Consider the following 26,927-nt stretch of genomic DNA (forward strand, 5'->3'; position numbering starts at 1 on the left):
TGTAACAAAGGCCTGCTTGTCTGCACTGTAACAAATTAATTTTTCTAACACGGTCAGAGCATTTGCTGTCTCTTTTAATTAGGCAGTGCCCTTTAAACTAACATGTAGTTAGATCTGTCACTCCATCTCCACTCGGCATACATGTTACTTGATAACAAGAGTAAATCTTTCATGAATAATGGAATGGTTTCTTTGATTGCCTTTGATTTATTTTACTGTTTATTAATTCAGGAATGAAAGAGTCTGCCTTTGCTCATTAGTATCAATTTCTTCATGATTTAAGAGAAACTTAAATAAACTGCCAATGCCAATGTTTATTGGAGGCTGGGGCACACAGAAAACAGTGTACATAATTCGGGCAGGAGAATCTAAATCTGTTAGCAGAAGTGCTTCCTGAAAAATGAGGAACACGGCAGCACACCCAAATGAGACCTTTACCTGTTTATTCAGAGAGATGCTTTCTGAGGGACAACCCTTAAAACGAATGAATAGCTGTAAGAGCCTGTAAGTATCCATTAATCTCTCTGGGAAGAAATGAAAAGCAATGATACGGAAAAGCAACAAAGCACTTCTTCATCAAGGTTGCTTCATGAATGAATCCAATTGTGTGTAAACAGGTTTAAGTTCCGCAGTTCTGCACACGGCTGTGTAAAAGGGGCAATCTAACCAGGGACACACAGGGAGATGGATCGAGCTCCACTCTTTGCGATCAGACAGGATCGCAATGCGATCCGCTCCGCAGCCTCCCCGCATGGAAAGCGCGCAGGACTTACATCGGATGCCGTAGATCATGAGGGGATCCAGCTGCTTCTTGCCGTGCTTGCCCTGGCCGGAGAGGTTGGAGATGGCCTGGACCTCCCGGTGGAAGAGGTAGTCCAGCAGGGTCAGGGCCATCTTCTCCGCGGTGCGGCAGTTGGTGCTGATGTGCAGCATGTCGTTGGATGAGATGGGGCAGCGGACGCGCATCTCCGGGTTGTTCTCGTCTCCCAGCCACGTGCCGTTGGGATAGTCTTCTGCAACAGGCAACAAGCGGGACGAAACATTAGGAGACAGTGGGGAGAACAAGAATGCAGTGACGTTTAAGGGGACTGTCCTCTTCATTTTGTCATTTTCCTTTTCATTCCCTCCTCCAGGGTAAGTTGTCGCAGATCAGTGATAAGTCCAGTATGCTGGGTAGATATATGCTGTATGAGTACTTTGTTCGGAACTGGGAAAATCAGTCATCTATACACCATGAAACTCATAGTGCTCTGCAGGAAAATGAACATCAACTGGACAAGACAAGCACGTCACACTGAGATGCAGAGTAAATGATATGGATTACTTTTGCACGCTATAATAGTAGCTGACTCAAGCTCACTCAAACCTTGGGAAACTGGCAGTGACAATGAACCAGGAATACAGCAGAACTGCAGTTTGCAGAACGTTCTGTTCTCATTTTGGACATCGGGCACGTCAGACAATAGTGAAGGTGCCACTGGATTCTCTGCAGCTAGTCCTTCATATATGTGAATGTCTTACAAACTCCATTCTTGCACATATCTCTATGGTGTCCTGAAAGTGGCATATCCCTGCCTGAAAAGAAAGCAGGATGGATTACACAGCTTTCTTATATAATTTCTTGCTGCAGGAAGAGAAATAAGGGGTGACAAAAGTGAAATTTAAATGCATTTGGATATTCATTTGGAAACATCAGAGCCAGTGCCCTCTATGATAAGCATTGACACTGATCACTACTTAAGGTCCAGGCCCAGGGTCTGGATAGTGGTTTTAATTTAGGCAATGTGGTTTTCCGTTCTATAAATGTACTGTGTATATGATGGGTAAATTCAAAATACCGTAAAATCATAACCCTTTATTGTAATTCAATGTGCTTTTTCTTTTTATACTCCTTAAAACTTTGCTTCCAAAATAAGTTTCAGATTCAGACAAATGTGATGATGGCTGAGGACAGATCTATTTCAATTAACTCAACTTTCTGTATTACACGCAAATTTAATAATAGTTCTGTGAAAAAGCTGGAGGCTCTGAAGATAATGCACTGACTTTCACCCATTTAAGAACCCTTGAATGAAAATCAATTAAAGATTTTTAGGAAACTCAATTCTGTTGATAACAATGCCAAGTGTAAAATGAAGAGGCGCTGTGGGCTTTTTACATATGAGCACAGCGAGCGGTCAGCCAGCAATATGTCTTCAAAAGCCCATTGTTTGTGAAGCTAAAATAAATTTAACCATTGAAGTGAAAACTATTAGATGTCCCTGTCTGCAGGACAATTATTGTATCAGTCCAGGACTCAAAATGATTCATGTACAACTGAGGCTTTTTCTTCTGGATTGTGCATGTTCTGTGATTGACGTTTAGATATCATGATCTCTTATGCTGTAAGAGAACCTTCTGCTATGACACATGTTAGATGAAAGAAAGGGTACTGCCTTCATGGAAACAATCCAGAGGTAGATTATATAAGGAAAGATTAGAAGAAATGAATCTCTTTAGCCTGGAACGTATTCTGCTTCTGGGAGATGAGTGACGCATTTCTAAAACAACCATAATAATTGGACCTCAACACAAATGGAAATTAAGTTAGATTTAGGTATGGGAAAAGGAGTCCATTCCTTCTACACAAAGCAATTTGGGAGGACATTGCCAAAGTGTTCTATGGCAATCAGCTTGCCTGCCACCAACCATTTTACTTTGAATAAGCCTTCTCTTGTTTGTTAACTTAATTATACTAAAATTGCAGAATGAACAGTACTTCTGTCTTTGAAAAGTTCAGTATTGCCATTAAGTTTAGTTCTAAAATCTGTTAAGTTCTGATTCCTAAAATGAGAACAGAAGAGCTAAGATTTTACATTATTAAGGTTATTAATTAAAATCCTTTTGATCTGTTGGTTTCAGCTGACACTTCCTCCTCACAGCACTTCTGTATATGAAGGACAGCTCTCAATAACACACATAATCATGTTCATCCCAAAATAATGCTACCGATAAAGCCCCAACATCAAAGAGAAATGTATAGTAAATAGATTTTTCAATAATCCACTGTAACATGCAACCTGCAATGTCTTCAATGACCATAAATCTAGTTAGAATTTAAATAGATGTTGAGAAAATGGTGACTTATCTTTTAAAGTCTATGCATGTTTATACTGACATTCAGTACTACACAATATCAGAACATCAGACAGGCCACAAATGAGAAGAGGCCATTCAGCCCAAAGACCTCATTCTATGCTCTATAATTCCAGCCATAAAACTGGATGAACTGCAACCTTCCCTTTCAAACTATGAAATCCTCCTGAGCTGGAGGATGCCCAGACCATGGTGACAGACAGGAGAAAACTCAAGCTTCTGCCAAAATCCTACACAAACACCCAGAGAACATGCATACTCCACAGAGTTATGTGCTCCAGGAGAGAACTGGAGCCACAGTGTAACTGTGTTTGAAACTGTTTACTATATTTTTTTATTTTAGAATATAGAGTGGAACAATTGAAAGACAATTCAAATAACCTTTCAAAATAGATCTCCAACATATCCATTCTTGTCATTCTGAATTACATTCTACTCTAACCCACAACAGGCTGGATGTATATTTTTAAAGTGCTATAATGTTAGGCATTTGAAATAAGTTTAAATACAAATCAGAATACACTTACAGTGAATATATTTCACTTTAATTTTGTGGATGCTTTTAAGTATTGCTTTACATCTAATATTTCTCTTACATTAGAGTTAGCAGAGAGATTTATTGCTGATGCAGATACCCGATATAGATATGTTGCAACTTATGAAATTCCATTCAAATGAGAAAGGATGTTTTCCAAAATCAAAAGCACTTTTTCTGGTCAGGAAAAAAAAACAACTCCATTCTTTCAACAACTTTCTGTACATTTTACACCAGATCAGAGTGGACATTCGCTCACATGTTTACATGCCAAACAGAATGAACAGCCCCTCTCATGTTATAACATTTTTTAAGTTCACCGGCTATTGTACTGAAATAGGACATATATTTTCAGAAATATCAGGATAACCAACTGCAAATTCATTCCCATTGGTGAAGCAATGCAATCCATGTCAGTATAATAACTCTGCTGTTCCCTGAATGCCCTGCAGTGAGAGAGATAACGGACCACTGGCCTCGGTTTAAAGAAAATCAGCTCAGGTTTTCTGTAAATTTCAATCTGATGCAATGTATAACAGCATTGTTTGCTCACTCCTTTTGATGAGCCTTTTACTCATAGTCCAGAGTTATATTATAATAGGAAATCTATGGAGATGTTTTTTTTTTATTTTACCTGGGATCTTTGCTGTTATATGGCCTATATTGAAGTATTTTTCTAACAGTATAGAAAAATTCCCCTATATCTTGGTTTTCATTTTCACTGAAACCCACGCAATGTCTTCTATCAGCGTGTTTTCAGCTTTGTTGCATGTAATGCATTGCCCACACTAGGATTACTAAGAAGGTTCTGATGGGCCAGACTAAAAGCTAACATAATATAATGATGACATTTGAAAGAAAATACTGTACAAGGGTCCCTGTCTGATGTAATGCAGTTACATCCGGATGTAATTTGACATTACTACAAAATTTCAGCTGACCTGCATCATACAGACAGCATCATGAATCACAGCTTGAAAGCTGAAGAAAGAGACATAAGCTGACATTGTTCAAGGGTCTTTAGGGTCACCATTGTGATGAGGGAGAGGAGATCAGGAACATGGGGATGAGAACTGATGACAGTTAGCTCAGGAATGAGATATCCCATTGTTTGATTCTGCTGCTGCTGTTTTGTATGTGGGATTAATATAAAATAAAAACTGTCAACCATGAGAAAAGGTTTGCCAGTGGGATGTCACGACTCGAAAGCACGGCAAAAGTCAAATGTTCAGCAACGCTTCTGTAGAGCCAGAAAACAAAGAGAGTGACTCATTTGGCCCCTGTGTTACAAGCAGGAAATGTTGCAATCCAATCAATGTGAGGGTTAAACATTAGGAACCTGAAGGCTGTCTGAGGGGAAAAAAACAGCTGTCTGCCTCAATATAAGGTCTTGTGAGAGATTTGTATCAATGGTTCTGGTTCTGAACCACACCAAAATGCTTTCTGCGAACATTTGCTTTTGTTACGTTTTGGAATTGGAATTTGGTTCATTGTGCAGTATTAACAAGGAAGGACTAATTACAGACGAGTGGATTATATAGGGGAGAAAAAAATACAGAAAATTATTTTCTTCACACAGCTTATGCCCGCTTATGATAAAGCCTTGGCCCCAAGGTTTGAATCAAAGCTGCTTCAGTGATCCCTCCTTGAGAGCTGGCTTCACTTCAAAGCCTTTACTTCACATTTCAAGATGTGGCTACTGAAGTACACACAAAACAGCACCTTTATGGAAAAATGAAAAAATAAATATATTAAACTTTTATAAAGACCAGAACTCAGACCTTCTTTTTTTATGAAACTACCAACCCTGCTCTCTCCCCATGACAGTTTACCTATTCTTGGGATTACAAATAACTCTAACTCGAAGCCAAAAATGTCAGCCAAATGGTTTAACTCCACCGTCTTTCCTGGTTTGCTAGAAAGCTGGATGCAAAATGAAATATTTCCTGGTGCATATTTCAGCACGGAAGCCTTATAGCTCCAGGTGATGAAAGAGATCAAGAGATAAAGAGAGGACGTTTTAAAACAATCTCATATTCTTTGCAGAAAGTACAGCCTGAAGAACTGTATGAGAAGGGCATTCAGACCACTAACCCTTTAAAAGAAAGAGCTGCAGTAAGATGTTTTTGTGTACTCTAGTGACACAGTGGTAAAGAGCTTAGCACCACTGTCTCATAGCTCCAGGGCCCTGGGTTTGATTGCATCATGAGGTGCCTGTCTGTGTGGAGTTTGCATGTTCTCTTCAAGCTTAGATGGAATTTCCCATAATATCGTGTGCTCCAGTTTCCTCCCACTTCCCAAATACAGATGGGTTAGGTTTGATTGGTTACTCTAAATCACACCTTTCCTAGGATGGAGGGGTACGTTCAGAGTACTTCTGATACTGGGTCCTCCTGGGGCTACAAAGGAACAGAACAGGGTCAACATGATGGGACGAATGGCCTCCCCTGGTGATCATTCATTCTGCTATTTACATTCTGCATTTGATTTCTCTTTCCGAAATATTGTTTATAAAATGACATGCTGTCATTTTCAGGTTCTGTGAGATGATTTTAAGTTGGATTCTGTGCCAGCTTCAAATTAAGCTTGAACTTGGTTCTGAATAGGTTTATCATTCTGTCAATGAAAGCAATTTCAATTAACTCAACTTCCCATTAGTCAACTTGACAGAGTTGCCCCTCCATAACGACTGATGAACACAGTAAGAATTTGAAAAAATCGCCATTTCTCATCAGGTCAACCAAAAACAGGGCTTATGGTCTTGATTGCACAAAAAACAGAATTGTTTTTTTATTCCAATAACAGAGTTTGCAAGTGACAATGAAAAAATATGACAGAAAACTGACTTTGAAGAGGACAGCTCGCCAATCACAAAAGCATTAAAATTCTAGGAATTCTAGTATCATTGGGGTTTATTCCTTTCCCAAGACTGTCTTCATTCAGGAGATACTGGTCGACTGACTCAAATAAAGGTATCGCAAAATTACAGGCTTATCTGAATACTAAGTTAATGCAGATCCACTGAACCTTTTCAGATACAGTAAATTGATAGTAAGCATCTGCACAGCTCTAAAAACATACATTTGTATTTCAGAGAAACACGTGAAAAGATCACTTATTTTCTTCCTATTCCCAGACACACAGAAACAGGCCCAGGAGTCGAACAGTCACTATGGAGCCAACGGCAATTACTGTCAGTGCAAGACATCTTTCGGAAAACCGTTTTGTATATTATTGTTAAACTTGCCATGAGGTCAAAGTTTACTTCTTCCGACGGTTTATTTATGAGGGATCCTTGTCCTTAGTACCTGGTTAATCGCTCATCTGTCACCTCCCTGGCTTTGATGCCTGTCTGTCTGACACTTTTTCCAGCCTCACTCTTCCTTCTTTGCTTGTAGCAACTTCACTTTTAATTGCGATTACAGGATCGGACATCACCCTTTGCGAAACAAGACACTGATTAGGTCAGGAAGACAGGAATGCACTTCCAATTAAAATTGCATTGGATCATCCGTCTGTTTATTTGATCGCTGAAAATTTTAAACACTCCGTCTCGAGGACTTCTGCAGTGCCAGGCAAACACAGTGCAAACACTGAAGGTCTAGAAGGTTATTCAACAGAAATCATTTATTTTACAAAACAGCCTGTTGTCATGGCTGTGTATGAGCTGCACCAGATACGTCACCTCACAATCCTGTAACACAGCAAAACTCACAATATTATGTAATACTAAATTATGAGAAAATTTGTCTTTCAGCAGTCAGCTCCAGACAATTTTGTAAATATTGCTGATTGCAGATGAAAGGCTATGGAAAACACCTCACTTCCACAAACCCAAGTGTTTTAAGAGGTAATCTGATTTTAAATAGTTGTGGCAGGCACAACTAGCCTTTAACGAGGCTGACGTGAAGCTTGTGTCTCCAACACAATCAAAACCTCTTCACGCCATTAGCTTGTGCTCATACATCACAGCAGTGTAGAGCTGCAGTAGTCCAGACGTTTTTAAGAGTGAACATTATATAACTAAATAACGTGAGAAAAGCCACGAGACTTTTTCAGAATGCGCTTTTTCTCAATATCAGACCTTTATACAAGACTGAAGCAAATGTTGGAAATATCCGACTTCTTATGTGACGCCATGTGAAGACCGTTCCTAATTTGAAAGGAATTATGTTTTATTCTTTTAACTCATCAGAACGTTATATTCTGTACAGTATGAAAACCTCCATTTTGAAGTTGTGTATCATGAATATATGTCAGATACTGGGGAGGTGAGATACAGTTCAGATAAGCTCTGTACTTTTTAAATTCTAAGAGTCAACCTACCAGATATATCTTCTGATATATATTCTTTCATACATTTTCAGATACAACGTCTCACAACTTTCTTACCTATATCAGTGCTTCTCGTTTTAATATGTAAGGGTTCTATTCATTAAAATGTGTAGACCTGTATCAGAAACCAAAGCTCCCCAGAGGTTTACAACGGCAGTCTCTGTCACGAATGCATGAATCTCTTGCTTTGGTCTGGCACGGTGCGATGTTAGTGTTTGCAAACCGGCCCTAGCATGCTGCAGTGGAAAAGGAAATATGACTAGGAAGACGCCTTGAGACATTTTTTTGTGTGTATTCAGCTCACCACACTGTGCTGCTTGTTCTTATTTTAACCAGAACAGTTTGGCCCACAAATAAAAAAAAAAAACAAGCTTCGGTTAATTAACTCAAAGGGCTGTCGGCTCAATGAAATGCAGATTCTTTTCTTGCCATTTGAACGTGTTTAATCAGTGATGCTGGAAAGAAAAACATTCTGCTGTTCTCGTCACTTGAAGCTTAAATGGCTACTCAGCCAATGGTAAAAAATAACTGTATTGCTTGTGTAAAGGTGGTAGGGTTGTTAAATTGAGAACAAATACAGAAGGCAGTGTTCTTTAAGGAAGCAGCTGATTATTTCATGTCATTCAATGTCCATTAAGATGCAGGATCATGTTCACTAATTTGCCGCCATGCGTCTTTTGTACTCCTGTTTTTCGTACAGCAAAGCAACTAGTACACACTGCACAGAATCTCATTATTAAGACTAAATTAAGGGCAGCACTGCTGGTGTTCCTGGGTTCGATTCCTGACCTAGGCTGCTCTCTGCACGTAGACTGTATGTTCTCCCTGTGCTCGTGTGGGTTTCCTCCAATTCAAGTACTTGCCAAGACAAGCCGTGATTCCCTCACGACTCTGTATTAGAAAATGGATGGATGGGAGGAAAACCAATTAATCAGTTTCAGGAGTTTCTTTATTTCAATTGCAATAAGAATAGTTACAAACGTGAGTGGGCCAGCTGGCCCCTCTAGCCTGTTTAATAATAATAACAATGATAACAATTGCTTACACTAACATAGCACTTTTCTGGACACTCCACTCAAAGCGCTTTACAGGTAATGGGGAACCCCTCCACCACCACCAGTGTGCAGCCCTACCTGGATGATGCGACGGCAGCCATAGTGCGCCAGAACGGTCACCACACATCAGCTATCAGTAGGGAGGAGAGCCGAGTAATGAAGCCAATTGATAGATGGGGATTATTAGGAGGCCATGATTGATAAGGGCCAATGGGAAATTTGGCCAGGAAGCCGGGGTTACACCCCTACTCTTTTTGAGAAACGCCCTGGGATTTTTAATGACCACAGAGAGTCAGGACCTCGGTTTTACGTCTCATCCGAAGGCTGTGGCCTGTTTACAGTACAGTGCCCCCATCACTATACTGGGGCATTAGGACCCACATGGACCACAGGGTGAGCACCCCCTGCTGGCCCCACTAACACCTCTTCCAGCAGCAACCTTAGTTTTTCCCAGGAGGTTTCCCATCCAGGTACTGACCAGGCTCACACCTGCTTAGCTTCAGTGGGTTGCCAGTTGTGAGTTGCAGAGTGATATGGCTGCTGACTGATAGTTATTAGCTGATGCAAGAATCTCATGCAGCCATTTATTGAAAAAAGTAAGGGAATCAGCTTCAACAACATAGCTAGGTAGCTTATTCCTCACTTGCACAACCGTTAAATGCTGGCTAACCAAAAACAAAGCCAGTGTATGTTTCAAGTGCTACACAAGGTAACTTCAAGAGTACTGTGGTAAACCCTGATCCCTTATGTGAACAATACTTTGAACGTAAGGGCTTGAAAAGCTGAGAATTGAGCAATAGGACCAATATGCAATTCACCCATTTTTTTCGCACCATTTTCCCAGGCGAAAAAAAAGTCCTAACATTCGCTCCAGGTCTTCAGAAACGGATGATTTTGTGTGGCCTCCAACACTGAGTCACCCCCTCTCCAAAACCAGGGTCAGGCTTCTTTTCACAAGCCGCAAAAATATATTCACCTGCTACAACTGATAAACTACAAACATACATTCAAATTTGAGGCCTGCTCTTTCTTTCCCCAAAGTACCAACGTGGCACGTCAATGTGCTGCTCTTCCAGAGGGCCGTGCTCCTGACTCTGACAGACGATTTATTATTGTGTCTATGTGTTGCTTTAGCAGTGACTTGAGATGTTCCACTGCTATCCTTCGGAAACAGAACACCTCCAAACAAATCAAGACATCGAAGAAGAAAAATAAAATAAACTTCATGATCTTTGTTATTATAACCTCCCGTTCAAATGACAGCTGTTCAAAATCCTTCTGTAAAGACAGCTTTCTGAAGTTTAAGCCTGATGGACACCATCAACCAAAAGTAAGAAAAGGTAATACAGCTGTTACCTTGCTTTTATTTAATTTCTGTCTCCTTCTAGTTGTAAGTTGTGAGTTTAAGGCATCCAGGCTCCAAAAGGGCTGCAAGTTCTGACTATATCTACACTCTCAGCTGCAGTATTTAATTAAACCAATTATTTGAACAACTTAGTAGAGCTGCATGAAACAACTATTCATTTGTTCAAACTAAGCCCTGGTCCAAATCAACATTTCCTCCCACCCACCAATAATAAACTGATACTGGAAGGAGGTTTTTAGTCTGAAAATCTCTTTTTTTTAGTTCTGCAACCCGAGGGAAATCACAGATGTAGAATGTATTTTTCAATTATCAGGTGGATTGAAGTGAAGATGTGATCCAGGTCTAGGTTTTAATAGGAGAACTGATAAATGATTCACTAGAGAGAGTTAATTTACTGCACGTACTTATAATTAGTTCATTCTAATCATACCATCATTTGAAACGCTAGCATGTTAAGTATCCTCTCCCTCCAGGTGAACTGTAATTCTTTCCCTTGTGGTCTCTCTTGAAGTTTAATTGTTTACTGCTCCACTCAGGTCATCCATTCCATACCAGTGGTCATTGTATTTCCCAACCAATAAAAAATGTCATGCTGCCCTACAAGTCAGGCATCAGTTCCAGGTCCGAGGAACACAGTTATGCACAGAGACCTACAAAAGCTGTGGAACTGCAGCCGACAAAGGCCCAATGGCAGGGCTGTGCATTGCTTCCAAATCCTTGTCCTTGTGAACACAGTGTCTGTGACATTTCACCCCAGTAGACCACTCAGATATGCAAGTTAATCCTTGAACCAATAAATCACTTGATTTGAATTCTTTCATTGTCACAATTAAGAGCTGAGCTACTGACATGTTATCTGGAATGAAAAACAGCAGACATGGGAATCACAGGAATGCAGATTATTAAAGAACCCTTTGTGGTTTCTAGGTTTGTATGTGTACACCAAGTTAAGAAATACAGCTCCTTGAACTGAATGAGCACAGACAGCAGGGCAGGGCAACTACAGCTGCAAGAAAACGTTTGTGAACCCTTTGGAATTACCTGGATCTCTGCATTGATTACTCATAAAAATGTGGTCTGATCTGATACCGGAAATGTTTGATGGAGGTTATTGCTGCTAAAGGAGGTTCTACCAGTTACTAAATATAAGGGTTCACATACTTTTTTCCAACCTAGACTGTGAATGTGTAAACGATGTGATCAGTACAACTGTTTGTGTGTTATTAGTTTAAGCAGATTGTGTTTGTCTATTATTGTGACTTAGTTGAAGATCAGTCCACATTTTTATGAGTAATTAATGCAGAAATCCAGGTAATTCCAAAGGGTTCACAAACTTTTTCTTGCAACTGTACATGGTAGGTGCACAGCACTAAGCATTCAGCAAATTTAAAAATGCACTTTGTCTCAAGAGTGTGAAGCTGATTTACTTTGCTATATGGTCATCAAAGCTATGAGATCCTGCCATTTCTGGGAGTAACTAAACAAGCTCAACAAACCAGAATCTGGGATCTAAAATGAGGTCCTGAACCCAGGAACTTCAGTCCCTAGAACTAGACACGTCCTTAGACCGTGGTTCCAAAATGTGGGCGTGGACGGGCGTGGACGGGCGCGGACTCATAATGTCTCATGAATATTCAGTTCTCTGAGAAATTCACGGTGCAATAATATGCCCTTAAGATCAGGTGTACCTCCTGTACACAACACAGTATTGATGTACTGAAAACAAGCAAGCAAGAACCCACACAGCAATAAATTGCAAGGAATCTTAACCGATTCGCATGCGATGTGAAACCTGAACACTGGATCATCAACCAATGAACCCCCCTCAGCTGAGGCCAGTGGAGACAGACTTCCTCCTTTTCCTGCTGCACGGCAACAAAGGTGGTGAGAAAGAAAGAGGGAGCAGAGTCACACTAGTCAGCCAAGACCCCATCTGACCCTGTATTCCTGGCACGACTGGAGTTTCCAGAATTGCACTCTTGATGGGAGTTTCTGTCCTTGATTCAGTTTAATCAGGTGCACTAAACAGCCCACAGCATGCCAGTGTAAAAAAATATGCCCTGCAATTACTGTAAGTGTTCCAGGCTACCTTCAATACAGAAGCCCTCTCGCAGCTTATCTGAGGGATGGAAATAGCCTTTTTACTGATTTTATTTTATATGATTTCAAAACAGCAAGTGGCAGCAAACCTAAAACAATGCCTTTTAAGTTTTTGAAACTGCAGCACATCACACTGGATGGTGTTTAAATCCCCTTGATTTCTCTGCTCGCGTTTCACCTTTCATTTCTAACCGCCACTCCCTTCTTTCAGACTCGTGCCAAACCACAGCGTGCGGCAGACATTCAAGCTTGCTAAATTTAGCAGCATGGAGAATTGTATGGAACAATGTCTTTTATGTCAGCTCTGATGCTGATATTTTAGCTCTACAGGACTGTTTAAGGAGTAGCCTAGAATTTGCAATCACTAAGTATTCCACATTCCTAATTTTACCCAAACAAGGAACCATCCAGTAGGGCGAAACACAGTGTCTACTGCCTTCATGCAGGACTGCCTATGTTCTGCATTATCAAGATGTGATTTTGAGCCCTTTACTTCAAAAACCACCTGTTTTTTGCAAAATTATTACTGTTCTTGACACTACATTTGTTTACAAAAATATTTAGATTTTCATTTGAAGTGTAATGCTTTTAATACACAATAGACTTATGTAAGAAATGCATAATTGTTTTGAATAACAGCTTGGTTAAGTTTGAACAAATCTGACTGATTGCTAACCCGCAGTGGAGTGACTGTCAGTTTTTCTTGTCATATGTTGGCACAGAAAAGCTTGTATTTGCCACTTAGCCTTATACTTGCTAGGAAAAGATGTTTCAGTTAGATTAAAAAAAGTACAACACAGTAAACAGGAAAACAGAAAACTTTCTCTTACCATGCAGTCCTCACCACTGCATCATCCCTGGCCAACATTCCTGAACCTGCTCAGAGCTCACCTGCTTGAAATTCTTTTATACTGTGCACAATTCTATCCCATTCTGCCCCATCTGACTTTTACACCATATAAAAAAATGGAAATGCATTACATTTACATCAGTAAATACAGGTCACCTGGGATAAAGGCATGAGTTAAGTATATTCAAACAAAGGATAGCACAAAATAGAAACAGTCTGACTTCAGTTCCTGCAAAAAGAAGTGTGTCTTTATCTGTGACCACAATAGTAGACTACTCTGTGTTTTTGTAGTACTTCCATGTCTTTTTCAACATTCTCTCCAGTTGGGGTGCAGGGATTCTTTAGATCTACAACTTTAAGGGTGTCAAAAAATTAGGTTTTCTTTCACCAAGGTCCCCTCGGGGAGTCTCACTACCAGAGAATTAAGTAGAAGGAGGCTGTCCACATCTTTAAATCTAACTATAAAATAACTTTTCGTAGAAGGCTTGCATTATCGTCAAAACAACACTGATTAAAAAGGCCTAGATATGGTACACATTCATTCATTCATACACAGAGAAGTATATCACATTTTAATTCCCGTCAACATACTTTTGAAATGTCAACAGATTATTAGCATAATGCATAACTGGATGACATGCAGTTATGTATATAGCACTGGTGCTCATAAAGTGGTTTGATATGACTCAGGCTTGAATATCAGTCACACTTATTACTTATTCAGAGCGCTTGGAATGTTGTGTAACACTAAATGAAATGGGCTGAACAGTACACATGATAACTCATTTTAGTCATGCATCACAAAGAACACCAAATTTAGGAAACTACTGCAGGAAAATTTTAAACACATATTATAAGGTTGACTGGCAAATAAGCAGGAATTAAAAATAAAAAATGAAAAGAAAGGTAATTTTCAGCTTGGTGAAATAACTATGACCTTAATGCTTCTGGGGTGCTATGTCTTAGGACGAATGCTACAGCATAAAGCAGCATTCCTTCACCTCAGTCGCCAAAAGGTTTTCCAAATTCCTCTTCCCACAACCGATTAATCTTTTCAACAAATTAATCCGTCTTAAGACCAGAGGATTTGCATGCCTTTTACATGCAAAGCTGCTAAATCACTTTCCAGCTCTAACATCTGTAACATCTGTAGCAACAAATACTGCTACATGAGAACCCCACCTGAGTTCAGAAACGTGGAAAAGCTGTATAGAACTTACCCATAGACTGGCAAAGCCAAAACATATATTCTAATTTGCCATTTTCACTATCACTGAACCGGAGAAAAAAAAAATCTTACATTATTATTACATTTTTTGTTTACAATGATCTATTTTTCTTCTTACCTTTTGATATCCATTAATACTGAGCTTGCTAAAACAATCTGGGTAAAATAACCAACTTTAGCATAGAATTTAAATTACAATTTAAATCGAGGGATGTTATGTCATATTCATATAACACATTAGTAAGACTTCATTTAGAATAACCCTGACTCTTTATTAAGTTGGTCACCAAGTCAGAAAAAAGACATTGTTAATCTGGAATCAGTCCAGAGAAAATAAGAATGTCCTACACAGACAGGCTAAGAAAACATATGTTTTTAGTCTTGGACATAGAAAACTAAGAGGGGACCCAATTCAAATATTCAAAATCATGGAAAGCATAGACAAATTCAACTCATTGGACTTTTTCAGAATCACCAATGACATGTGAGCAATGGGATACAACTGGAAACCACAGGGAAGTCCATGAAAATTTGACAATAAGAGGTGCTTCTTTGCACAAAGACTTGTGAGGATTTGGAACAAGCTTCTCTGCCATGTTGTTTAAGACGATACCCCGGATTCTGTCAGGAAAGAGATGGATGAGATTGTCGGATCACTTACTGAGTAACCCCATGTCAGGTACTCTGCCATGGTGCTCAGTAAGATGTCTGCCATTCTTCCTTTACAGAGAGACCTTGCTGTCAGGGGGTGTTAAAAAACAACTTTCTTTTTGTGGCTTTCTGACAGTTCTTAAGAGAGAGTTTTTTTTATTGGATGAAAAGAAAAAGTGGTCCAAGTGAACCACAAAAACAATGAAAATGGGTGTGTAAATATATTCTGGAATCACTGCAAATATATTTTCTTAACCCAACTGTTGTTTTTTTCTTTCAAGACAACGACCCCTATCACCTAAGTTTTTAAATCAAGCTCAAGAACAGGAGATACTAATATACAATAAATAGCTCTTGGCACTTTAGTCTTGCAGATGTTTAAATCCGGATTATTCTCATAACACTCTGAACAAAGTGAGAATGTAACAGATAAAGATTTAATTGTCTCTCTAGACCACATGGCAAGATGTGCTCCAGCTTAATCTCTCTGATTTATTAGACATGTATGAAACGCAGCAATATTTAACAACATACAGCATGGTACAAAGTTCATGAAAATCCATATCTTGCTCAGGAATTCCTGAGCTTCATTGCCACACAGCTTGTGACTGCAGATGGATGATTAATGTTTCCATGCAATGAAATCTCAGACAGGTGGGTCTGCAGGCTTCACAGTAACAGGAAGCGCTGAAATGTTTTGAGAAGACCTTGAGCTCCCCCTAGCGTCAGATTTAAACACAAGAAGCCTCAAACAGATCAGTGGGACTAAGAGGCTGTTTCCATGACTTTTCCTTATCATTATATTCAAATTAATCACTATAATTAGTATTATTTTGATAAATGATGCCTGTAAGAGTCACTCACAACTGCATAAGAACTGCAGGGTTTTATCTGAGCTACAGTAATATAAAACCAGTCTATGGTGGTACAGTATTGAGTCAAGTGAAATCATTATCTATCCATTTTCTAACCACTAATTCAGGCTTGCGGGGGAGCCGAAGCATGTTCCACCACACAACAGCAGCAAGGAGGGATACACACTGGATGGCAGGCCTGTCCACTGAAATCAAATTATGATCTGTAAACTTTTCACAGATGTGAATGATCTTCGAGCAGAACAGAAAAATGACTTCTTAAGAGAATGAGAACTGATCAAGCCAATGTCTTTTGTCAAAGGGCTCATCTCGGTCACAACACTCACATCCTTGTAAACAGAAACAGCTTTGTCACAGTGACAGAAAGTGATTTAAGTTCCTGGGGCTGGGGCAACAGGCAGCCAGCTCTGAGATAACACAGACATCATCCCTGGACAGCCCCTGGGCTTTGAAAGACAAGCCATGGAGGTTAAAAAAGATGCCTTTGTACAAAAGCCTATATAACCAAGACCTAAGCTCATTCACATAAGTGAGAGAAAAGCCTCAGGGATACATTCTTCTGAAGGATACATCTTCTGATATTACTCTGGCAGGATCAGCATTGCTCAGAGTTGGTAAACCTTGAAGAAATGTGACATCAAGTACTGACAGGAAGCTGGTGTTCTCTTCTAATGCCAAGCAACCTGATACATTTTACCACAAGGCAGCAAGAGACTTTGGGAAGCAATTATGTGGTCAGTATGCTCAGATTTCAATCTTGTGGGACTCCACTATGGAATTCTCTCACCCCATGCAAATTTACAAAATGAACTTTTCAAAGTAACTACGCCCATTGTGAAATAAAGGAAACAGGTTGCTGTATTACTTTCCTTTCACGAGGCTCAGGTCCTGATGAGGAGCCACTGGGAAGCTGAGATCTGTTTAGATACCATGTGGTAACTGGCTGATGTGAGCCGAGGTGAATCCAATTGTTACCAACTGCAGTCCACTGCACGCATCACGGCTTGTTTAGACTGGAGGTTTTCACGTATTTCAAAAACAAAAAAAGTTTAGAGATGCTTCAGTAACAGTGTTATTTTAAAGGAAAGCAAACCACATGTGGAAGGATGCGGTGGAATTTTTAAAAGCTGGAAATTCTGGTTGTTTTAATAACCATTTCGAATGGTCTTTGAATGTACTAAATCACTTGAAATTATATATATATTAATTAAATCAAAACACAACCTAGATCTCTTTCAATTATTTGTTACTACAAAACTTTTAAGAAAAATTAAGGATATTGTTTAGGATGAATTTGAATTTGAATTCAGGCCTCAGTGTATGTTTTTATCATGAATGCAAGCTGTATTATTTACAAAAAAAATCAACACGTAGACAGAAGTGAGCATGATGAAACCCAATGCCGAATTATGATCAAATGGCCCTGACGTGGTGCTTAAAATAAATCAGCCAGGAGTGTCCAGCAGATGGGTGGGGTCTACATTATTATTCAGATGCGGATAACAAAACTGTACAGAAACACTGAGGGAGACGACTTAAATTGCTTTTTCTTCTTCACTGTGATTCACTGATCCCATTCCTGTGCGTCCCTGAACCTTAGATGTCAATAATTCACTGGACTCTATGGTTTTGGTTGGTAGTTTCCTGCGTTCTTGTGTTTTACTTCAAAGTTTCCCTGTCGTTCTTTTCCCCGGCCCACTTTTAAAAAGCAGGGAACGCCCTTATTCAGAAATACCCACAAATTTGAACATCTGTGTCAGGAGTAATGTCTTATTTTTTAAGGTAAAAGAAGCCTACAGCACCGATCAGGAGAAATGTACCTAACTCCACCTCATAAGCCCGGGCCATCAGTTTTGTTTTCACAATTGTATCATAAATCCTTGTAGGTGAGGAAGAGACATTATGCACGTGAGGTCTGTGCCTTCAGAAGTGACCACAGCTCCACTCCATTGCTCCTCACAGACAGAAAGAGGATTGGCTTGATAAAGCTATCACTAGCTCAGAGCTGTAGTGACACAGTATACATCTGTCCTTGCAAACCCACCCAACCCTATATTTCAGGAAAGGGAGAACAATTCCATTCCCAGGGCCATGTTTTGCCCAGATACCTTGAAACATTTTCTTTTAATGACCTATGAGAACAGAGGCTGAATACTTGCATGCCACATTCGACAAGTGGCACTTCTGTCCAAAGCAATTTGAACAACGATGTTTCAACCCGATAGAAACATAAAGAGATCAACCGCAAGCAGGAGGCCGACAGTGGCAAATGACCCTGTTAAAAGACGACGCACAAACAATAACCTGGCCTTAATTTTAAAGAGGAGTTATAGCAATTCATATTTCCTGAAAAGCAGTTGAATTCCTTTATGTAAAACGTATACAGGTTTGGTCACGTAAACAAACAGAAGGTCACCTCATTATCTTTTGCGTGTATTCTTGCCTTCGACTTCTTCCAACGTGCAAGAAACAGATGTCCATTCCGGGCTGCATTTCTGAGAGCTGCACATGGCGTTTGTTTTTTTAGGTTTTTCTCCCTGCTTCACTGAAACGATTGCGGGCCGATCCCCCTCTAGGCTTCAAAATCCGAAGTGTGGTTCTGAGCAGATGATGCCGCCCCGTGTCCAAAACAAACAAGGCAAGTCAAAGACATCACTCCCACTCGGGAGCGACAACAGTAAAACACAACAGGGTTTGTGGCCAGACTCTATGAGCAAGCCCATTTTTTTATGTCTCATCCGTCTCAGTCTGTTACAAAAAATTGGTCTCCTTCCTTTCTTTTTCTGCTAGAACCCTATGGACTGCAGGATTTTGACACTTGGATGTCATGGATACTTGAATATCTGGCGGGTGCAAGTCCCAAAATTCCACTTTTTTATATCCTTCCGAGTCTTAGCAATCATCCTTTTCCACCCACACTAGTACATGTTCTGTTACATGTTATTTCCTTCCATGACCTCTAGGTACTGTACTTATTAAAATAATGAATTCTAACATACCTTTGCTAAATCTAGAGACCTAATTTCAAATTAGTAAAGCCTTATATCCTTATATCCAATGTAAGCACATCAGTAAGTGAAAACTTTTTATCTTTGTTAATAATAAAGCTGCCACAGTTATAAAGAGCTATTTCCTGATCTGACTATTTCAAATAGCAACTAGCTTCTCATTTGTCTGCTGTTCTGCATCTTGGTCCATTAGAAACATTAAGCACCCTGTTGCGTTATGATGGACAGATGCTGTCTTACCAGCTCCTAAAGGATCTGTTTTGGAAAGTTTCCAAAACTGCAAGCAAGTTATTAGCCTAGAGCAACTTCAGAGAGTGAGGTCACACAGCGAGCAACATTCCAACTAGCTTTGCAGCAGGAGAAAAGCAATACATAAGGCCCAAGCCAAGGGCTAATGTCATATCCTTGGACTAAATGTCAGCACAAGTCCTTATAACTGCCTGGGTCAGAGAAAAGGAAAACATCTCTTTTACGCACATGAGGAGTACTGCAGACCCAGCAGCAGAGAGCAGGGATAAGCCAAGGGAGTGGGCCAGTTCTACTTCCGCTGTTTACCTTACGGCAGACTCCTGTCAGAGGGCCAAGCGTGGCGGCGCGGAGTAGCCATTGACACTTCTTTCCTGGAAGCTGCTGTTGCTCTTACTCACTGGGTACCGGTGAAGCTGCGATAGGGGGATGCTCTCGCTGACCCCCAGAAGGTCTTTCTGGCTTGAGAAGAGTGCAGCTCCCTGTCCAGTCCCCTAGTGGCTCTATGAACATGTGGCTCTGTGAACATGTGGCTCGGTGCGAGGTGGCCTTTGCTAAGCGGGTGGCCTGCAACCAAATTTTCAGCCGGCCATCAAGTGGGACTTTAACAACGCAATAACAAAAGACAAAATGTCACTCACTTGCTCTGTTGCCCCCGAGTCCCAGTAATACAGCACAGGAACCACACTCAGTAGTTTGAGGAAATACCAACAAAACAAAGCAGTATCTTTGGATTTTCCTCTTCGGTTGTCTAATAAATCATTCTTCAATGTTGATATACTTTACTTCTTTAATAGCCTTACATTGCTTTCTGTGTGTGCATGTGTTCTAAACACATGAGAAACAAAAGTCTGAGAAAGACATTTTACAACACAATGTGGTTAACAAACACAAACCATGGCCAGATTTTCCAAATTAGTGGTTTGTATTAAAAAGTCAAATTTTTTGACCAATCCTTTTTTTTCAGCCTCTAAGTTTGATGTGTAATTCTTAGTAATCCTCTTCATATTTGTAATATTAAAAACAGACCAAAGTCAGCTTTTGTCATAATATTAAGTTGCAAGTACTGCAATTTTCTAAAAACATACAGACAAAAAATCTAGGAAAAGGGGGTTTAGAACAATGCCTTGAAAGAAGTCAAATTTTGTTGTTTTTCTTCAATCAAAACTTCACCTTTGTGTTTGAAAATAGCACTTCCATGGAAATCAAGATGGTTTGTTAAAACTCCTTTGATGGACCTAGGAGAAGGTCAAAGACTTTCAATGCAACAGCTTGAGAACTCCAGCTGCTAACGGTCTCTGCTTGGGCCAGAGGTTGGGGACTGCACTCTAGAGATTGGTGGTTTTGAATCAGAAAACCACTTTGCAGCAGACAAGTAGCAGGAGACTGGCAGCGTGAGCTGGGAATTGCAGTGACTCAAGGTTTCCTCAGACCCCCGAGAGGTGGGGATTCTCTGGGGGGAAGCTTTGTTTGCCCCCGTGCAGTCAGGGACTGTGGGTTCTCAGCAAGAAAATAAAAGTGAGTGATAAGGGTGCAGCTACGAGGGGTTGTAGCATCGGGCCGACAGCCAACGACCCATTCCAAATTTGGGGTGGTGGTGCAGGGAAGGAGGGAAAAAGAAGAATAATAACTGCCGATTCCAAATGAAAATAAAAAGCCAGCCGTTCTGCATTAATGAAAGCAAAATAAAATAAAAATGATACTGAAAAAAAACACAGGTTATATGGTTTCAGGGAAATAACTGCAGCAAGAGCCTCAATAAAGCTTAGGTCATAGACTTGCAAAGACCAGTTTTCCATTAAAGAAAAAAACAACTGAAGCAGAAGAAGTACCGGCTTATAATCCTCAGAAATACAAATGCACCCATATCCCCCTGCCACAAAAACAACAGGATAGATTTCTGAGCTCAAACAATCCTCACATTTTTTACTTCTAAAATTCGTTAGCACATATGGACGGGTAGATGAAAAACAGAAAGATGGAAAACATATAAGTGAATTGATATAAGTGATGTAAAACACTAGATAATGCAGTTACAGGGGAAAAGAAAGGGATATTAACTGATGTTAGAATTCGTGGAGCATTCTGGATTTAGCACCAAAACAACACTTGACAATCATTCTGCAGGCTGCCGAGATCATCTCAAAAATGGAAAAGGTAGTGCAGAATGTTACTTCCAATGCCAAAGCTGACAATGTTAAGAGATGCTTTATGTGAAGATCTTTAAATAGACTACAAAGAGTGTCCTCCTAGAGGAACATCTACCAGAAGGACACAATGCACAATGCGTGTCATCAGTTGAATTAGTTGCTGCTATGTCCTTTGCATGTCTCATAATTACAGAAAAACCTTCCTCTGATCAAGCTTATGCTGTGTGCGCTTTATTTAAAAATCAGTGCAAACATAAGTCATTCTTCCCAACTTTATACCGCTAAGATAAGCTGAGATTTGTCCAAGATGCAACATGGCATTTTACCATCTTCTGTTTCCAATGATCAGCTCAGCTATTTTAAAATGAGAAACACATTTTCTCTTCCAGATGGACAAAGAAAACGTATTTTTAAAAACACTCCAGCCTTGTGTACGTCTCTTCTGCTTCAACAGGTAGTGCTTATGTAAAAGCTTTAGTAAATTGACAAAGTATGTGCACATTTTGGAAGGAAGAAAAGGGATTTTCCAGAAAGATCCCATTATCTGCCAACATGTCCATTTATTTTGGATTTTCTATGACTCTTTAATCAATGAGGAGTCTGGATTTACTCTACCAAATGAAAAGGGGGAGGAATGGATTCTGAAAGATAGGTAGAACAAGAGAATTGTCTGTCTTAGAGTGGCCAAAGCTTTCTTATTTTCTCCATGAAATTCTTTTTACAAAGAAATGAGTTGTTTTACTGTGCAAAATGCAGACCCATTCTACTGTCTGGAAAAAAGACATAATGACATATGACGACATGCGAAGTAAGGCTTTTTGAAACGTGCGTGGTGCCTATCACCTAAACACTCACATTTAAAATAAATGAATTTAGTGAGAATATACAGAGAAACTGAATCACCGCAGGGTGCAGTCAAGAAATGGTCTACATGGAGAAAGATTTTTCTTTCATTCTTATGTAGTATTGGATGCAAGCCCAAACTTGTATACTTTTTAACTAACAAATGAATATCCTTTTTTTTCTTAGAACAAGTAAAAGTACTTCATTGTTTCTACGAAATGAACACATTTTGCAGGGAATCTGGAGCTTCTAATCTAGAGCTGAGATTTAGCAGCATGTCACCACATCCTGCACCTAGAAATATTTACATACAGACTGACCATCAAAAGAATCTTATCACACCATCTATGCATGTCTGGTTTTAGAAAAATAGGCTGATTAATTGATCATTCATGTGATGCACTCAAGTAACCTCGGTACATTACCCCTCAATATTATTATTTTTTACTATTTTACATGCTATAAATATGACTATTTTACCTGTTGAATGTTAACCCTGTAGAAAATCAAACTCCTCTTTAGTGACGAATCAAAGTTTTGTATGAACCACCCTGATAAAATACCAGCAAGTGCGGCGTGGACGTATGGAATCGTACACCTGCAGTGTAGAGTGTAACATCCAGGCCACTCGATGTGAAGGCCCAAGCGTGCCAGCAGGGGCAGGGGCGTGTAGTCACCACCTGTGGTGACTGGTGGCAGCCTGACTGCCCGGCGCTAGACTGACGGAAAGTCCTGTGCCCTCTCCTGTTGTCCTTCCTGAGGGCTCATCAGGATATGACAATGTCGCAGCAGGACAACGCAACGCCCTCATGCTGCTCGTGTTACAGCCTCTGTCTTGTGAGAACAGAGTGTGACAGTGACATTGGAGATCACTTTTCGCCCAACCTATCACACATTTATCAAGTGTCACACATGTAGAGCTTGTAACACCTCTAACACTGAAGAGACATACCACTCTCACAGTATCCCCTGTGTTGATTAACCTTTATTAACCAGGTGGGGCTGCAGGTGGTGGAGGGGAGTCCCCATTACCTGTAAAGCGCTTTGAGTGGAGTGTCCAGAAAAGCGCTATATAAGTGTAAGCAATTATTATTGCTTATTAACCTTGTTAAAGATAAATGTTAATCAGCATAGTGAATTTACCTTTGTTACAACTTGCATGTCAGTTCATTGTATTTATCCTGATACTAACTGTATGAAGCTATTTCTTTTGTTGCTCAGTAGATATGCATTATTGCTCTCAGCAATAAAGCGTTATATTGAAAACAGATATCGCATTACTAAGACACAATATAGGTGCACAGGAAGACAATTTCAAATAATTGTGAACTGTTTGTTTTTTTACAATTAGAGAGACTATGACAAACAAACTTAGTAATGACTGTTTTTAGAATTAAATCTTACTTTGTGATTTTTAGTGGAAAGAATATGGAAATAACCAAGTGCTAAAGCAGGCACTTCCTCTCACCAGCTCTTGATCATGTTCTATATCTCAATAAATATTTGCAATGAAGATTTTCTACGGGGGGAAAAAATAGCTTTTTAGGGTATGGATTATGCACTGTAATTACTCAATCTAAATTATATTAATAAATAAAATTTAAATTATATCCAATAGCAATAGATTACTTCATTTACAGTATATTGGTATTATACTGTACGTTGATATTTTTCTGTCTGTTCTGCCAGGTCTGCATAGCACAGCCACTTGGAAGAACAGTTACTGAAGCTTGAGTGAAATGATGTATTTCCATGACGAAATGCTCATTCCCATGCCTTTCGAATGTTGGTGAGCATGTCGATGTGCCATGCAGGATTTCTGCAAGCACTTTTGTTATAATTAAGTTCTAGTTGAATGTTCTCCATAAAAGGAATTTAAACTAGAGGGGAAAAATATAAGACAAGAGCTTCTTTCTTCTGAAAGCAACAGTTTCTTAAGCTCGGTATTTTACACAGGTGATACTGATTTGTTGCCTCACACAGGACCGGCCAAGCTTGATGCTCTGAGCTTTAATGCCAAAACTGCAGGATTATGGTCTCACTTTTTCAAACACACAGAGCACCCGTCAGAAACCACATGCGTGGAGTAACTATAAGACTACCTCACGCAACACTGCTGTATACGCTTAGTTATTTCCTGGCCAATAATACTGGGGAATAGAAGCAAGCAACACAATACTGCCTAGGCTACCAAGTGGTGGAAACAAAGGAACAGGCCTCCTGATGGCTCTGCTAGGGAACAGCCCTTGAATAGACCTCACATTAAACACACACACACCCAAGCAGAAAAATCTTAAAAAGATGTTGATCTGAAACGCTCAGCACGCTCAGACACTCTGGGCTAGAATCACACTAATTAAAGCACACCAGTATGGGATAGGATGAAAGAGACAGTGAAATTGGGTTGGTGGGGCTACAGGCACAGCTGTCCCGGTAAGATAAACCAATGGAGGTCAGCACTACGGACAGCTACCATCTGAGGTTCTGCTTCTGTAATGTCCAGCCATCCGCCTGTTTTTGACCATACCCTGCTAGTTGCATGTCACTCTTGTGTCTCTTTCAGCAGGGCCAATTAAATAGGTTACATCTATCAAAATTAAATGTTATGCTTAAGACAAATATCCAAGCAGGAGAGATACCACTTCATACCAAAGCTCACACAGACTTATTAGTGAAAGTGAATGCCAAATCAGTTATAGAAGGATCCCAGCGTTATGGAGTTATGACTGCATGAGTTCAGAAAAGGTTTCCCTCAGAACTGCTCTCTACAAAAAGCTTCAGAGGCAATTTTTCCATGAGCTTTATCAAACGCTTACCGAAAATCTAAGCATACAATAGCATAAACCCTATTCAAAGCAAAGCTGCAGAAGCATTAAATGGACTATAAAAACTGCACTGTGGGGCTCGTTTAAACTGCTTGCCCTTTCCAAGTCTGTATGTATCTGGGCACATGCATCATATTTTGTCAACTACAAATCTAATTGGAATGAATATCCTGGCCTGACTCACTGTTTACAAAATGTCAGTGTAAGGATTTGTGAAGCCTCATCTGTTATAAACTAAAGCACCCCTATGACATCAAAGGATCATTAAAAAAATAATAATATGGTTTTGATAAGCAGTTAAAAGGCAATGTTCAAATGAAATAATACAAATGTGTTCACAAAAACAGCTAAAAAACTAAATTCCCCACTTTAAATATTTTAAGTGGATTTATTCCTAGAAAAATATAATATCTCTAGATTTTGCAGAAACAGATTTTTAAGATTGCCTGCTTTACTCAAACATTTGACAGCAGCCTAAATAAGTTTGTACACGTCTATTGTATTATTTCTTTTTAATGTTTTTTTTATTATTTATTATTTTGAGTATTTTATCCACTCTATTTTGATTCTCTGCCTTTGAATCTACCTTGAGTCTCAAAATCTGCTAAACAGAAAAGATATAATGTCAGAAAATTCCCGGGTAATACATTACGAATGGACAAAATGAAGTAGAGCAATTTAAATTTGTTTTCTCTACTTGCTGAGACAACAAGACTTTTCAGCCTGTACCTGCTGTTTTACACAGACAGCATGAAAAAGGAATATAAAATTCAAAACCAAACAAAAAAAAAAATACCACAAAAAAATCAATTTCCATTTAACATAACAGAGAAGAGGAACAACAACAGCTCAGTGCCCCTGCTCCACAAAAAAAGTGATTCATCCTGTTTCCTGCATGAACCAGCAACAGTTAACAGGTTATCATGTTGACTGATGCACTGTGACAGACCAGCGAAAGCACGTGAACATTTTAAGTCCACATAAGTCACCACAAGCCTTCACAACCAAGCAGACAAAACAATCTGCCAAAGACAGCAAACTGACGACACTGGGTGCATTGCGTAAGTTGTGAGAAGGAAAGGAGATCTGCACAACTTGTGGTGTGATCAGTGGCCTACAGAGGGATCATTTGGTATCGGTCCTTCAGCTACACAAGACCTGTTCTGCCTCTGATTTCACAGTTGGTCTACACAGTATCTCAAAATGGAGGGGACACCCAGACATACACACTTTTGAATACACTTCAGAGAGACTGAGCACTGTGAACAGGCACCTTCAGTGCATGTAACGCCACTGAAGGTCGAGTTTTACAGGTTTATTATGCTCGTTTCTCAGCGCAGCCAAATACATTAACTGAGATGAAGCTCACCGTGCCAGTTCTGCCTCAGTCAAAGCTGTGAGTTAAGAGGGCATACACTGTTGCACAGTACTCATAAAATATTTTAACATCTATAAGCTGGATCCATGTGCAAACTAAAGAATTATGCATAATTCATTTTGACTGATGCAAATAAAAAAGGTGATGTAAAATGTGGTGTTTCAAGTTAATAGCTTCTCCAGAGGCTAAATGGCTTGCTAAAGATAATTTATTAATTGATCAAAGACTTCTCGCTTGATGATTAGGGAGGGAAAGCTTGATGATGCTAGTGTACTCCTGGGGCAGTGCTTCAAAACTCTGGAAACTGGATTTTGCCTTTAGATGGAGACTACACCCTCACAACTGGA

At 39.7% G+C, this 26,927-nt stretch overlaps 1 protein-coding gene across 1 annotated transcript in view; it reads right to left on the reverse strand.

The window, feature by feature from the left end:
• The window catches only part of banp (BTG3 associated nuclear protein), a 127,760-nt gene that overhangs the window by 82,043 nt on the left and 18,790 nt on the right, over positions 1-26,927 (reverse strand). Inside the window, exon 7 of the mRNA XM_088938615.1 lies at positions 774-1,013. Coding sequence (XP_088794741.1) covers positions 774-1,013 — 240 coding nt within the window. The remainder of the gene's footprint in view (positions 1-773; positions 1,014-26,927) is intronic.

This window comes from Atractosteus spatula, chromosome 21 (assembly GCF_055471065.1).
Source record: "Atractosteus spatula isolate fAtrSpa1 chromosome 21, fAtrSpa1.hap1, whole genome shotgun sequence".
Taxonomy (NCBI): Eukaryota; Metazoa; Chordata; class Actinopteri; order Semionotiformes; family Lepisosteidae; genus Atractosteus; species Atractosteus spatula.